The 17,079-nt window shown below is 40.3% G+C and overlaps 1 protein-coding gene across 2 annotated transcripts in view; it reads right to left on the reverse strand.

Moving 5' to 3' along the window:
* PSPC1 (paraspeckle component 1) overlaps positions 1-678 on the reverse strand; it is a 102,605-nt gene extending 101,927 nt beyond the window's left edge. For both annotated transcript variants that reach the window (XR_003421922.2, XM_027064487.2), the window contains exon 1: positions 130-678. Coding sequence is in view for 1 of the 2 variants with exons in the window: in XM_027064487.2 (XP_026920288.1) it covers positions 130-495 (366 nt within the window). In the remaining variant the exon portion in view is untranslated. The remainder of the gene's footprint in view (positions 1-129) is intronic.
* Between the last annotated feature and the right edge of the window lie 16,401 nt (positions 679-17,079).

Below are 17,079 nucleotides of genomic sequence, written 5' to 3' on the forward strand. Positions count from 1 at the left end.
GCGCCGCGATGCTCACAGGCCACAGAAAGGGCTTTCGCCGGGGCGGCCGGCGTGGAGGCTGCCTGCGGCGCCCCGCTCCCTTCACGCCCCCTTCCCCTGACAACGCTGCGGCCGGGGCCCGACACTCACCAAACGGATGAAGCCGAAGCCACGGTCCCGATTGATGAAGACCTCGCTGGGCTCGCCGTAGCGCTCGAAGAGCCGCTTGAAGTCCTCCTCCGTGATGTCCGTGGGCAAGTTCCCCACGAAGAGGCGGCAGCGCTGCGTGTACGTTTTCTCGCCCGGCTTGAGGAAGCTCTTGATGTCGATGGTGAAGCCCATCTCCTCGTCGGGGTGGTCCTCCGGGGGCACCGGGGCAGGTGGCGCCGGCTCCCCAGCCAGCGCGAGCGCCATGGCGGCCGTCGGCTCGCTCTCGCCTGCCGCAGACTCCAGAGCGCGAAGGCGGGCCGGGTTTTTCTCAATGCGTACTTGCTTCAGGTTTCCTCTTAACATCATCTTAGTGAGTTCACTTATGCCGGATAGAATTCTAGATCTATAGCTGTATCACTATATATACCTACAGAAACGGAATATGGAAGGACAAAGTCAGAGAAGACACCTAGGTCGCCACGCCGGCTGCCCTACCCCGAAGGACTCACGCCCGAGGCGGCTGCACGTTCAAAATGGCGCTGCCACAAGCCCCAGCTACAAGAAGAGACGCCGGCCGTAAGTCCCGCCCCACCGCAAAGGCCGGCGCCGGAGCTGACGCGCCTGCGCAGTATCGGCGCTAACCGGCACGGTAGCTAGCGTGCGCCGGAGCGCGACGTTACTAGAGCTGCGGGGTCAAGCAACCTCCTACGCTGGCGGAAATGCGGTTTCTTGACCTAAGTTAGATAGCCGAGTGTTGGACTGCGTCGGGTGAAAATTTGTGCGATGTGTGCAGCAGTGTGTGAAAACACAGTGATTGGGGAACATCCATATTTTAAATATCCTGCTCAATTTTCAGTGACTATGAAAAAATGAAAATTTGCAGATTTTATGCATAGCCTTGAAGATGTTTCCCACTAATTGAAACACGTAAAAACACATTTATTTCAGCCCGTTTCGACAGCAAGCTTTTTATTATATTTACTGAGACTATAAAATAATTGTGCTATTGATTATTCACAACTCCATGAAATTGCTTATGAAATTCTGAACTCTTACGGACCACATTCTGTGAGAAGGGTCAACATTTTCTATAAGGGGCCAGACTGCAAATATTTTAAGATTTGTGAGCCATACAGCGTGTGCCAAACTACTCGATTCTGCCCAGTACCTCTCCTGGCACATGGGCAGGTACTCTTCAGTGAGTGTTAAAAAGAAATGAATTCACACTCTGAAAAACATTTAAGTAGTTTCTCATGAAACTAAACATATGCTTCCTTTAGGGTTGCCTGATTGGCCCAGTCCCTGAAGCGGTGATTTCAGCCCAGGTCATGATCTCCATGATAGCAGGGTGGTGAGTTCTAGCAGGCATGGAGCCGGCTTAAGATTCTTTCTCTCTCTCCCTCTCTCTCTCTCTCTCTCTCTCTCTCTCTCTCTTCCCCCTTTCTCTCTCTCTCTCTCTCTCCCCCCCCTTTCTCTCTCTCTCTCCCCCCATCCCTTCCCTTCACTCTCTCTCTCAAATAAATAAAATCTTAAAAACAACAGCAAACAAACAAAAAACAAGAAAAAACAAGAAAAAAGACACCTGGGTGGCCCAGTTGGTTAAGCCTCCAACTTGGGTTCAGGTCATGATCTCAAGGTTCATGGGTTGAAGCCCCACATCCATCTCTGCGTTGACAGCTCAGAGCCTGGAGCCTGCTTTGGATTCTGTCTCTCACTATCGCTCTCTGACCCTCCCCCACTTGTGTGCGTACTCTCTCTCTCTCTCTCAAAAATAAACATTAAAAAAAAAGAAAAAAGCCATATGCTTACTTTAGAAAAGCAATCCTACTCCTAACCATCCAAATGAAGTGAAAATTTGCATTCACACAAAAAAACTGTATGCAAGTGTTTATAGGGGCTTTATTTGTAATTAGTAAAAACTGGAAACAATCCAAATGTCCAACTAGTGATAGGTAAACAATGGTACACTCACATAATAGAATATACTCACCAATACAAGGAATGAACTATAGAATATATATCAGTGGTTGCCAAGAGTGTGGAGGAGTGAGGGGTTAACTGCACAGAGACACAGGGAAATTTTTGGAATGTTGAAACTATTGAGGTGGTGGCTACACAACTGTATGTACCAAAACCTGGTAAACTATGCACTAAAAGGCTCAGCATTACTGTATCTAAATTATACTTTAAACAAAAAATTTCAAACTATCCAAAGAAATAAAAATAAAATACCATCAAGACTAATCCCTACTTACCTTAGTTGCCACCAAAATTCTAATCATCCACACTCTAATCCCCGTATAGCTCTGTAAATTCCTGAGTCTAACCCAATTCCCCGCAGCCCTCTCAGTTGCTCCAAAGCCTTCTGTTGAGTGCTTGGAATCTCACTCCAAGTCATCAGCAAAATCCTCAATCTTTCATTTTTTTCTCTGAGTATCTTCATCTTCTTGCTTTAACTGGAACATGGTTTTCCTCTGAGGACTGTTTCCCTAACAGCCAAGAAGGCTCCCTAGAAGGGGATGGGTTTTTTTCCTCTATTTATGGGTCACCAGACTTGAGGATGGGATACATTTTCCATGACCCCTTGCAAGTTGGAGAACATTTTCCCTCTCCTTTAACAAAAAACCTAGCTCCAAAAAGCTCGTGACCACATAAGCATGAGTTTATGCTCCCTCTCCCACTCTCCCTCTTCTTCACTCTCCCTTCTCCCTGTAATAGCTTTCTCACCACTCTTTAAATTTACAACCACAAATGTCTGGTAAGACCTCAGCCCCTAGTTATTTCTCTCACCTAACAATTTCAGACTATTTTCTCTCTCCTCAAACCAACACGCCTCCCTACCTCTACCCTCCCTACCCATCCCTCCTATTACAAGAATGAATTGCCAATGATCCCCTCTTAAGGCCAACCCACCGGATAGCATCTTCTTTCCAAGCACTTTGCTTCTGCAGTTATCTAGTCAGTCACTTGATCTGTATTGAACTATTTCCATTTGCAAAACAAAACAAACTGTTGAAATAACTATCACCTTAAAAATAAAAAGGAAAGGGGCGTCTGAGTGGCTCAGCCAGTTAAGCGTCTGACTCTTGATTTAGGCTCCAGTCATGAGCTCACAGTTCCTGGGATTGAGCCCTGTGTAAGTCTCCGTGCTGGATTCTCTCTTTCTGCCCCTCTCCCGGCTCATACTCACTCTCTCTCTCCCTCTCTCTCTCTCTCAAAATAAACTTTAAAAAAAATAAATGTTTAAAAAATAATTAATAAAAAAATCCTTCTTAGACCCATGTTGTTCTCTAGCTGTTTCTTTTACTAGAGAGGAAGGAAGGAAGGAAGGAAGGAAGGAAGGAAGGAAGGAAGGAAGGAAGGAAGGAAGGAAGGAAAGAAGGAAGGGAGGAAGGAATGAAGGAAGGAAACCCAAGAACTGTTTGTATTTTCTGTCTCCATTTGCTCATCATTTTATTTTTCCTTAAACCACATTAATTGGATGTCTATCCCCACATTCCATTCCTCTGAAACCTCTCTTGACACAATGGGCAACAGCCTCTACTTTATCAGATGCAATAGTTAAATCTCAGACTTTACAGCAGCATTTGACATTGTAGATCCGTGCCCGAGTTCCACCATGGGAAATACCTACTTGACAGTTATTGTGCATAGTAAATGAATTATGGTCTAATCTTTGGAAAATATTCTGACCCCATAAATGTTATTATTATTGGCCACTTTTCTTCTACCTTCTTGAAACACAATTCTGTCTTCTGTACAATCATATTCTTCTGGTATTCTTTCTCTCTTATACTTCACTGGCCACTCCTCAGTCATTATGTCTTTCTTAGGAATCTTCATTTCAATTGTTGAAGAACACAGGTCTAAGTCCTTCTCTCTTCTTTAGCTACCCTCATTCCCTAGTCAGACCATCCACATCAAGGTACCTCAGAAGCATTAAAGCAGATTTTTTAAACCTGAACACTATTTACATTTTGGACCAAATAATTATTTGATGTGCAGCAGCATCACTGGCTTCTACCAACTAGATGCCAGGCAAAATCTGCCAGGCATTATTCTAATTACTTTGCACTTATTAACTAATTTTCATAACGATCTTTGAAGGTAGATATTATTGTCATTTTTTTAGACTTTATTTTTTAGAGAAGTTTTAGATTCACAGCAAAATTAAGAGGAAGGTACAGAGATTCCCCATATATTCCTAGCTCCTACATATGCACAGTCTTCTCCATTATCAGCCTAACGGACAATAATAGCACCTCTGTTACAGTTGGTGAACCTCCATTGACACATCGTGATCACACAGAGTCCAATGGGGTTCACGTGGTGGTGTACGTTCTGCGGGTCTGGAAAAATTTATGATGACATGTATCCACCATTATAGTATTGTACAGAGTACTTTCAATGCCCTAACACTCCTCTGTGGGGGCACCTGGGTAGCTCAGTCGGTCAAGCACCTGACCCTTGATTTCAGCTCAGGTCGTGATCTCACAGTCATGAGATCCAACCCTGACATTGGGCTCAGTGCTGGGTGTGGAGCCTGCTTGAGATTCTCTCCCTCCCGCTCCCTCTGCCCCTTCCCTGCTCTCTTAAAAAAAAAAAAAAAAGTAAAAAGTAAAACTCTGTGCTCCACCTACATCCCTCTCCCCATCCAACCTCTGGCAACCACTGATCTTTTTATTGTCTCTATAGTTTTGTCTTTTCTAGAAGTCATATAGTTGGAATCATACAGTGTATAGCCTTTGTAGACTGCCTTCTTTCGCTTAGTAATATGCATTAGGGTTCCTCTATGTATTTTCATGGCTAAATAGCTCATTCTTTGTAGTATGGAATAATATTCCGTTATCTGATATTCCACTATCCATTCCAATATACCACAGTTGATTTATCCATTCACTTACTAAAGGACATCTTGGTTGTTACCAAGTTTGGCGATTATGAATGAAGCTGTCATAGATATGTGTGCAGGTTTTTGTATGGATATAAGTTTTCAACATTTTTGGGTAAATACCTAGCAGTGAGATAGCTGGATCATGTTAACAGTATGTTTAGTGTTTGAGAAACTGCCAAACTGTCTTCCGAAGTGGCTATACTTTGCATTCCCACCAGCAGTGAATGAGTGATCCTGTTTCTCCACATCTTTACTAGCATTGGTGATGTCAGTGTTCTAGATTCTGACAATTCTGCTCAGGGTGTAGTGGTATCTCCCTCTTGTTTTAGTTTGCATTTCCCGGATAATATCCATATGGAGCATCTTTTCTTTTTTAAGTTTATTTATTTATTTTTGAGAGAGAGAAAGAGTGTGAGTGACAGAGGGGGAGAGAATCCCAAGCAGGCTCCTCACTGTAAGCACAGAGCCTGAAATGGGGCTCAAACCCACAAACTGTGAAACCATGACCTGAGCCAAAATCAAGAGTCAGATGCCTGACTGGGCCACCCAAGTGCCCATGCAGCATCTTTTTGTCTGCTCACTGGCCATCAATATATCTTTTCTGAAGTGTCTGTTAAAGCCATGGGCTCATTTCTCAATCAGGTTGTTTCCTCATTGTTGAGTTTTAAAAGTTATCTGTATACTTTGGATAATAGTCCTTTATCAGATGTCTTTGGCAAATATTTTCTGGCAACCTATGGCTTGTCTTTTTATTCTCATGGCAGTGTCTTTTGCAGAGTAGAAATTTAAAAAAAAATTGTTTTAGGTTTATTTATTTATTTTAGAGAGACAGAGAGAGTGAGCAGGAGAGGGGCATAGAGAGATGGGGAGAGAGAATCCCAAGCAGGCTCCACACTGTCAGCGTGAAACCCGATGTGGGGCTCGAACTCACGAACCATGAGATCATGACCTGAGCTGAAACCAAGAGTCGGATGCTTAACCAACTGAGCCACCCAGGCACCCCATAATTTTTAATTTTAATGAAGTTCATCATAAATTCTTCTTTCTTTCATAAATTATGCCTTTGGTTTGGTGTTGTATCTAAAAAGTCATCACCAAACTAAAAGCCATTTAAATTTTCTTCAGGGGCACATGGGTGGCTCAGTTAAGTGTCAGACCTCGGCTCAGGTCATGATCTCATGGCTCCTGAGTTTGAGCCCCGCGTCAGGCTCTGTGCTGACAGCTCAGAGCCTAGAGCCTGCTTCAAATTCTGTCTCCCTCTCATCTCTGCTCCTCCCCCGCTCTCTCTCTCTCAAAAATAAACATTAAAAATATTTTTTAATGTTCTTCAATTTTTCTTCCACAGTTTTTATAATTTTGTGTTTTAATTTAGGTCTGTGATCCATTTTGAGTTAATTTCTGTGAAGAGTGAGTGTAAGGTTTTTGTGTGTGTAGATTCTCTCCTTTGTAGAAATATGTGGATGTCCAGTTGTTCAGCACCATTTTTTGAAAAGACGATCTTTGTTCCATAGTATGTATTACCTTTGTCCTTTGCCAAAGATCAGTTGAATTGTTTTTATGAGGGTCTATTTCTGGGCTCTCTATTGTCTCATTGATTTGTCTATTCTTTCTCCAGTACAGTATTTTTTTGATTAATGTAACTTTATAGTAAGTCTTGAAATTGGGTAGCATTAGTTCTCCAATTTTATTCTTTTCCTTCAATATAGTGTTGCGTATTCTGGGTCTTTTGCTTCTCCATGTATACTTAAGAATCCGTTTGTCTATATCAAAAATAAAATGTGTTGGCATTTTGATTGGGATTGCATTGAATCTGTGGAACAAATTGGGAAGAACTGACATCTTGACAATATTAAGTCTTACTATCCATGAACATGAAATAATTCTCCATTTATTTAGCTTTTGATTTCATTTATCAGCGATTTGTGGTTTTCTTCATATAGATCTTGTAATTTGTTATATCTAAGTATTCCATGTTTTCAGGCACTGATGTAAATGATATTGTATTTTTAATTTCAAATTCCACTTGGTCATCGCTGCTATATTAAAAAAAGTAATTGACTTTTAAAATCATTTTTGTGTCCTGCAACCTTGCTATACTCATGTCATCTGCAAACAAAGACTGTTTTATTTCTTCTTTCCCAATCTCTATGCCTTGTTTCTCCTTTTTCTGTCTTACTGCATATCTAGGACTTCTAGAACAATGTTGAATGGCAGTGGAGAGAGAGGATATCCTTTCTTTGTTCCTCATCTCAGCAGGAAACACTTGGGTTTCTTACCATAAAGCATGATGTTAGCTATAGGTTTCTTGTAGATATTCTTCATCAAGTTGAGGAGGTTACCATCTATTGCTAGTTTACTGAGAATTTTTTTAAAAAATGAATGTTGGACTTTGTCAAATACCTTTTCTGCATCTATTAATAAGACCATGTGATTTTATTCTTAAGCCTGTTGATGTGATGAATTACATTAATTGATTTTTGAATGTTGAACCAGGCTTGCATACCTGAGATAAACCCACTTGCTTCTGATGTACCGTTCTCTTTACACATCGTTGGGTTCAATTCGATAATATTTTGTCAAAGATGTTTTTATCTATGTTCCTGTGAGATATTGGTTTGTAGTGTGTTGTTTTTTTTTTCCTTGCAATGTCTTTGTCTAGTTTGGTATTAAGGTAATGTGAGCCTCATAGAATGAATTAGGAAGAATTCCTTCTGCTTCTACTCTCTGAAAGAGATTATAGAGAATTGGTATAATTTCTTTCTTACCTGTTTAATAGACTTCACCGGTGAACCCAACTGGGACTAGTGCTTTATTTTTTGGAAGATTATTAATTATACTAGCTTGGGTAGGTCAGTCAGTGGAGTCTCCAACTCTTGATTTCAGCTCAGGTCATGATCCCAAGGTCATGGGATTGAGCCCCACATTGGGCTCCGTGTTTAGCATGGAGCATGCTTAAGATTCTCTTGCTCCCTCTCCCTTTGCCCTTCCCTTGCTCATGCTCTTTCTCTCTCTCTCTCTCTCTCTCTCTCTCAAAAAAAAAAAAAAAAATACAGGCCTATTCAGATTGCCAATTAGTTTTTGTGTGATTTTGGCAGACTGTTCCTTTGCAGGAATTAGTTCATTTTATCTAGGCTATCGGGGGTGTCTGTGTGGCTCAGTCGGTTGAGCATCCCACTTCAGCTCAGGTCATGATCTTGCGATTTGTGAGTTCCAGCTCTGCATCAGGCTCACTGCTGTCAGAGCAGAGCCTGCTTCAGATCTTCTGTCCCCCCCACCTCTGCCCCTCCCCTGCTCTCTCAAAAAAAAAAAAAAATCTAAAAGAAAACACCTAGGGGCACCTGGGTGGCTCATTCAGTTAAGCATCCAGCTCTTTGACTCTTGGTCTTGGCTCAGGTCATGATCTCATGGTTTTTTGAGTTCGAAGCCCATGTTGGGCTCTGTGCTGACAGTGCAGAGCCTGCTTGGGATTTTTTCTCTCTCTCTCTCTCTGCCCCTGCCTTACTTGCACTGTCTTTGTCTCTCTCAAAATAAATGAGTTTTAAAAAAAACCTAGGCTATCGAATATGTGGGCATAGAAGGGTTAATGGTATATCTTCATTCTCTTTTTAATATCCATGGGATCTGTAATGATGTCCCCTCCTTCATTTCTGATATTAGTAATTTGTGTCCTTTCTCGTTCTTCCTAGTTAGCCCGGCTAGAGGCTTATTGATTTCACTGACCTTTTCAATGAACCAGCTTTTGGTTTTATTGATTTCCTATAATATCTTCTTTTCAATTTAAGGTGGCTCAGTCGGTTGAGTGTCTGACTTTGGCTCAGGTCATGATCTCGCAGTCCATGGGTTCAAGCCCCACTTTGGGCTCTGTGCTGACAGCTCAGTCTGGAGCCTACTTCAGATTCTGTGTTTTCCTCTCTCTCTCAAAAATAAATAAACATTAAAAAATATTTTTTAAAATATCTACTTTTCATTTTAATTGATTTCTACTGTAGTTCTTATTTCTTTTCTTCTGCTTACTTTGATTTTTTTAATGTTTCTTTTGCCGGGGGGTTGGGGAGGAATGTGACTGGGGGAGGGGCAGAGAGAGAGGGAGACACAGAATCTGAAACTGGCTCCAGGCTCCGAGCTGTCAGCACAGAGCCTGACACTGGGCTTGAACTCACAAGCTGTGACCTCATGACCTGAGCCGAAGTCAGACGCTCAACTGACTGAGCCACCCAGGTGCCCCTCTTCTGCTTACTTTGGATTTAATTTGCTTTTCTCTTTCCAGTTTTCTAACATGGAAACCTAGATTATAGATTAGACTTTATTTTTTAATTTATGCATTCAAGGCTATAAATTTTTCTCTAAGCAGTTTTTGCTGCATCCTAGAAATTTCGGTAAGTTGCATTTTCATTCCCCTTCAAAATATTTTTAAATTTCTCGAGATTTCTTCTTTCACTCATGTGTTATTCAATCTCCATGTATTGTAGGATTTTCCAGTTATCTTCCTGTTATTGATTTCTATGTTAATTCCACTGTGATCTGAGATAACATATATAATTTTTATTCTTTTAAATTTAAGGTATTTTTTATGACTGAGAATGTGATCATTCTTGGTGCATTCACCATGTGATCACCATGTGATCTTCAGAAGAATGTGTACCCTGCTATTGTCTGGTGAAGTAGTCTATTGATATCAATTATATCCAGTTGAAAGATGGTAGAGTTCAACTGTGTCCTTACTGATTTTCTGCCTACTGGATCTGTCCATTTCTGATAAAGGTGTTCAAATTTCCAACTGTCATTGTGGATTCATCTATTTCTCCATGCAACTGTATCCATCATGAATTTTGATACTCTGTTGTTAGGCACATTAAAAGTTAAAGATTATTATGTCTTCTAGGAAAATTGACACTTTTACAATTATGGAATGCCAAGGAAAAATGGGAAAGATGGCAGAGTAGTAAGATCCTGAGGTTACCTCCTCCCATGAATCCACCATGGTTGTGAGTACACAAAGAGAAACTCTTTCTGAGAATGACCTGAAGACTAGCAGAACAGTTTTTCCACAGCTAAAGATATAAACAAAAAGCCACAGGGTAGGATGGGCAAAGACACTGTCTAATCAGGAACCAAACCCCTAGCATGGCAACCCATAAGCAAGAGGTATGTCACCTGCAAAGAGGTATTCCCTAAGGAGTAAGAATTCAAACTTCACATTGGGCAACCCCTGCCCTGGGGGATCTGAGCCAGGTAGATTAGCTCCCATAACGTCTGTCTATGAAAATGAGTGGGGCTTACCTCCAGGAGAGCCAGAGGGCTAGCGGAAACCAAAACAGTACTCTTAAAGGCCTTGCACACAATTTCACTCACTTCAAGGCCCAACAAAGAGGTACCGGTGTGAAAAGAGCCTGGGCCAAAAGTGAAAATTTATTGACTGATTTAGAGCATGTGCCAGAGGGGCAGGGATCTATAGAAACTTTCTCTGGGCATGGAAGGACTGATAAGTGTCATTTTTTTGCCCTCTTTCAGTCTAGTTGCCCTAATGCTGATAAGCACCAGTTCTGACCATCTACATCTAAGTTGCTAGCACTGCTCACGCCTCCAAAATGAGTTTTTGCCCTTCAATACCCAGCAGGCAGCCTCATCACGGAACACTACCCCTCCAAGTAACTCCTGACCCAATGAACGAGGGCCACCTCAGCCCAACAGCACACCCTCAACAGTCAGGGGCCGGGGTGGGGGAAAATCCCACCTACCAGCATGTCCACAACACCTGCAGCCATGTGTTGGAAGTGAGACACTCGGTGTAGGCTAACCCAGCCACCAGCACACCCACACCACTCATGGCCAGGTCTCACAGCCCACCAGTACACCTGCAGTAGTCATGACCCAATCAATCACAACAGTAAGGCACATGCAGCCCATACAGGGAACACCACTGGAGTGCCTGGTTCTTGTAACCAGAGAGAAATTGTACCTTCTATATAAGGCCACTACCTTTAAGACCACAAGACGTAGCTGACCTACCTAATACATAAAGACAAACACAGAGAGTCAGATAAAACGAGGAGACAGAGAAATATGTTCCAAACAGAAGAACAAGACAAAACCTCAGAAAAAGAACTAAAAAAAAAAAAAAAAAAGAGAGATAAGCAATCTACCTGATAAAGAGTTCAAAGTAATGGGGATAAAGATGCTTACCGAACTTGGGAGAAGAATGGATGAACTCAGTGAGAACTTTAGCAAAGAGATAGAAAACATAAAACAAACTAATCAGAGCTGAAGAATACAATAAGTTAAATTAAAAATACACTAGAGGAGTCAATAGTAGATTAGAGGATACAGAAGAATGAATCTAAAGACAGGGTAGTGGAAATCATTCAAGTGGAACAACAAAAAGAAAAAGGAATTTCTTAAATTAGGGTAGGTTAAGGGACTTCTATGACAACATCAAGGATACTAACATTTGCATTACAGGGGTCCACGAAAGAGAAGAGAGAGAAAGAGACAGAAAACTTATTTGAAGAAATAATAGCTGAAAACTTCCCTAACTTGGAGAAGGAAACAGACTTCCAGATTCAGAAGCCATCAAGAACCCCAAACAAAATGAACACCAAAAGATCCATGCCAAGATACATAATAATTAAAGTCACAAAAATTAAAGAGAGAATCCTAAGAGCAGCAAGAGAAAAGCAACTAGTTACATAGAAGGGATCACCCATAAAACTGTCAGCTGATTTTTCAGCAGAAAATTTGCAGGCCAGAAGGGAGTGACATGATATATTCAAAATGCCAAACAGAAAAAAAATCCCTACAGTCAAAAATATTTTACCCAGCAAGATCATCATTCAGAATTGAAGAAATAAAGGGTTTCCCAGACAAATACAAGTTAAAGGAGTTCATCACTGCTAAACTGGTCTTAGAAGAAATACTAAACGATTGTTTTAAGTCAAAAAGAAAAGGCCATACCACCAGAAGTAAGAAAATTATGAAAGAAAAAATTTCACTGGTAAAAGCAAACACATAGTGAATGTAGTAATCTTTTATAAAGCTAGTATGAAGGCTAAGAGACAAAAGTAGTAAAAACAACTACATCTGCAATAATTAGTTAAGGGATGCACAAAACTGTAAGATGTGAAACTTGATGTCAAATACAGAAAATGTGTTGTGAGGGAAGTAAAATTGTGCTTTTAGAATGTGTTTGACCTTAAATGACCATTAACAAAACAGATTGCTACAAACAAAGGACGTTGGGGCGCCTGGTGGCTCAGTCAGTTAAGCATCTTGACTCTTGTTTTTGGCTGAAGTCATGACCTTATGGTTCGTGTGTTCGAACCCCACATCAGGCTCTGTGCTGTCAGTGCAGGGCCTGCTTGAGTGTCTCTCTCTCTCTGCCCTCTCCCCCTGTTCACACATTCTCACTCTATCTCTCAAAAATAAATAAATAAACATTAAAAAAAATTTTTTTATGTTTATTAATTTTTGACAGAGAGAGAGAGACAGAGACAGAACATGAACGGGAGAGGGGCAGAGAGAGAGGGAGACACAGAATCCGAAGCAGGCTCCAGGCTCTGAGCTGTCAGCACAGAGCCCAATGCGGGGCTCGAACTCACAGACCGCGAGATCATGACCTGAGCTGAAATCGGACGCTCAGCCGACTGAGCCACCCAGGTGCCCCAACAAACATTTTTTTAAAGGGTGCTATTTGCAAACATCATGGTAACCACAAATCAAAAACCTATAATAGAAACACAAAAAATAAAGAGAATCCAAGTATAACAATAAAAAAGTCATCAGATCACTAAGAAAGACAGCAAGAAAAGAAAGAATAGAGAAGAACTACAAAAACAACCAGAAAACAAAACAAAAACAACTATCAGTAATTACTTTCAATATAAATGTACTAAATCCTCCAATGAAAACACATAGGGTGATTACATGAATAAAAAAAAAAAAAGGAAAAAAGAAAAAAAACGACTCATGTTTATGCCACCTAAAAGAGATTTACTTCAGGCACACACATAAGAGACTGAAAGTAAAGACATAGAAAAAGATATTCCAGGCAAGCAGAAATGAAAAAATAAAGCTGGGAACCACTACTTACACAAAATAGACTTTAAAAAAATAATATGACAATGGGGTTCCTGGGTGGCTCAGTCTGTATGGCGGTTGACTTCAGCTCAGGTCATGATCTCATGGTTTGTGAGTTCAAGCCCAGTGTTGGGCTCTGTGCTGACAGCCTGGAACCTGAGGACTGCTTCGAATTCTGTGTCTCCCCTTCTCTCTGCCCCTCCCATGCTCATGCTCTGTCTCTCTCTGTTTCTCAATAATAAATGTTAAAAAAATTTTTTTAATAAAAAAATACTATAACAAGAGACAAAGAAGGGCAATGCATAATGATAAAGCAATTAAGCCACTAAGAGAATATAACAATTGTAAATATCTATAAACCCAACATAAATGCAGGGGCGCCTGGGTGGCTCAGTCGGCTGAGCGTCCGACTTCAGCTCAGGTCATGATCTCACGGTCTGTGAGTTCGAGCCCCGCATTGGGCTCTGTGCTGACAGCTCAGAGCCTGGAGCCTGCTTTGGATTCTGTGTCTCCCTCTCTCTGACCCTCCCCGTTCATGCTCTTTCTCTCTCTCAAAAATAAATAAATATTAAAAAAAAAAAAAAAACCCAACATAAATGCACCTAAATATATAAAACAAACATTAACAGACATAAAAGTAGAAATCAACAGTAATAATAGTAGGGAACTTTAACAGCCCACCTACATCAATGGATCAGCCAGACAGAAAAATCAGTATGGAAACAATGTCGTTGAACATTAGGCCATATGGACTTAATATATATAGAACATTCCACCCCAAACCAGCAATATACACATTCTTTTGAAGTAGACAAGCAACATTCCACAGGATGGACCTACATGTTAGCCACAAAACCAATCTCAATAAATTTACGGAGACTGAAGGGCACTTAGGTGGGTCAGTTGGTTGGATTCAGTTGGGCTAACTCTTGATTTCAGCTCAGGTCATGATCCCAGGTTTGTGGTATCAAGCCCCACATGAGGCTCCACACTGAGTATGGGAGCCTGCTTGAGATTCTCTCTCCCTCCCTCTCCCCTGCTTGTGCTCCCTCTGTCTCAAAAAAAATTTTTTGTAAGAAGACTGAAATCATATCAAGCATCTTCACTGACTAAAGTAATAAGAAAGTAGGAAAAAAAAATGGAAAAAACCCACAAACATTTAGAGGCTAAAGAACATGCTACTAAACAACCAATGGGGCAACAAATAAATCAAAGAGGAAATCAAAAAATATATGGAGGCATACAAAAATTGAAACACATTCCAAAATCTTTGGGATACAGCAAACAAACAAAAATCTCTGGGATGCAGCAAAAGCAGTTCTAAGAGGAAAGTTTATTGCAATACAGGTCTACCTCAGGAAACAAGAGAAACTCAAATAAACAATGTACCCTTACACCTACAGTAACTACAAAAAGAACAACAAAGCCCAAAGTAGGAGGAAGTATATAATGAAGAGCACAGCAGAAATAAGTGATATAGAGACTGAAAATAAAAAAAGAAAAGATCAAGGAAATTAAGAACTGATTCTTTTAAAAAAAAAAAAAAGAACTGATTCTTTGAAGAGATAAACGAAATTGATAAACTTTTAGCCAAACTCATCAAGAGAAAAAGATAAAGGGCCCAAAGGGCCCAAATAAATATAATGAAAATATAATGAAATATAAATATAATGAAAGAGGAGCAGTTACAACCAAGACCATGAAAATACAAAAGATTATAAGAGGCCACTACAAAAAATTATATGCCAACAAATTGGGCAATATAGAAAAAATGGACAAACTTCCACAAACATACATTCTTCTAAGACAGAATCAGGAAGAAATACAAAATTTGAAGACTGATTACTAGTAGTGAAATTGAATCAGTAATCAAAAAACTCCATAAACAAAAGCCCAGGACCAAATGGCTTCATAGGTTAATTCTACCAACATTTTTTTTTTTTTTTTTTTTTTTTTTTGAGAGAGTGTGCAAACAGGGGAGGGACAGAGAGAGCAAGGGGGACAGAGGTTCCAACGTGGGCTCCACTGTAACAGCAGCAAGTCCGACTTGGGGCTCAAATCCACAAATCATGAGATCACCACCCAAGTGAAAGTCGGACGCTCAACCAACTGAGCACCCAAGTGCCCCAATATTTATTATTTTTTAATTTTTTAAAAGTTTTTATCTATTTATTTTGAGAGAGCAAGGGAGTGGCAGAGAGAGAAGGAGAGAACCCCGAACAGTGGCAGTGCAGAGCCTGACATGGGGCTCAAGCCCACTAACTACAGGATCATGAGCTATGCTGAAACCAAGAGTCAGATGCTTAACTGACTGAGCGTCCCCTAACAAACATTTAAAAAATAGTTGATATCTATCCTTCTCAAACTATTCCAAAAAACTGAAGAGGAAGGAATGCCTCCAAATTCATTCTACAAGTCTAGCCTTACCCTAATACCAAAACAAGACAAAGGCACTACAAAAAAGAAAATTACAGGCCAATATACCTGATGAATACAAATGCAAAAATCCTCAACTAAATATCGGCAAACCAAATTCAACAATACATGAAAAGAATCATTCAACATGATCAAGTGGAATTTATTCCAGGGATGCAAGGATGTTTCAATATCAGAAAATCAATCAATATGGGGTGCCTGGCTGGCACACTTATAAGAGCATGTGACTCTTGATCTTGGGGTTGTGGGTTTAAGCCCCATGTTGGATGTAGAGGTTCCTTAAAAAATAAAATCTTTAGGGACACCTGGATGGCTCAGTTGGTTATGCGTCTGTCTCTTGATTTGGGCTTAGGTCATGATCTCACAGTTTGTGAGTTCGAGCCTTGCACTGGGCTCTTTGCTGACAGTGCAGAGCCTGCTTAGGAATCTCTCTCTCCCTCTCTCTCTGCTCTCACCTCCTAGTGCTTGCTCTCTCTTTCTCAAAATAAATAAACTTAAAAACAAATTTTTAAAAGGCAATCCCAGCATCAAAAATTATAAAATACATAGGAGTAAACTTAATGAGACAGAAGATTTGTACACTGAAAACTACAAAACACTGTTGCTTTGAAACAACTACACTGGTTGGTTTGGTTACAAGATAAATTAGGAAAAAATATGTCCCACTTCATATTCATAAGGTAAAATGAAATAGGGATGTATTGTGTTGTTATATACATATAATTAAAAACCCATTTCCAAATTAAATTTAAGGCCTATAGAGAATGGAAGGTGATGAAACACAGTATATAAATCAGGTATGTGTGAAACATGGCTATGGCATCTGTAGAACACAAAAATTCAGCAGTGGCAGGTAGGATTTTGTTGTCACCAGCAGCAGCAAAAACAGAAGCACACATATGCCGAATTCAGTTGGAAGGAATCCATTTCCCAGGCGCAATGTTTCTCAAAGTGTGATCTGGCAACAGCCTGCACCAGAATCCCCTAAAATACGGTAAAAGTGAAGGTTCCAGAGCCACATGTCAGACATTTGCAGTTTAAATAAGCTCCCAAGGTCTTAGGTTCTCTAAAATTTAAGAACACTTCTCCAAATCTCTGAAAACAATTGTTTTTTCTGAGAAAGCCATGGGAAATATTTGTCTGTACCAGCAAATTAAGGATGGTAACTTATTTAATGTTCTGAGACTATATCGTCTAAAACCATTATATTTTTCACTTAAATATTTTAGGCTTTGATGAAAAAATATCAAAGATATAAACTAACTTATTGTTTAGTAAAGAAAAGGTGTTTTCTTGGAATGAAACAGTTCTTCCTACCAAAAAAAAAACCAAAAAACAAAAAACAAAAAAAAAAGACCAGGATATAACAAATGTATCCCTTGTCCTAGTATTCCTTTCCTAAATCAACTCAATTTCACTAAAGGCCTGGTTTTTTGTTTTGTTTTCTGACAAACAAAATGTAGAATGAAGGTGGGAATAATGAACACCTGTACAAACTGTTGCTTCCTAACTTCTGTGTTTTCCATGTCTTGGCTCTCTGAATATGC

Source organism: Acinonyx jubatus, chromosome A1 (assembly GCF_027475565.1).
Source record: "Acinonyx jubatus isolate Ajub_Pintada_27869175 chromosome A1, VMU_Ajub_asm_v1.0, whole genome shotgun sequence".
Classification (NCBI taxonomy): domain Eukaryota; kingdom Metazoa; phylum Chordata; class Mammalia; order Carnivora; family Felidae; genus Acinonyx; species Acinonyx jubatus.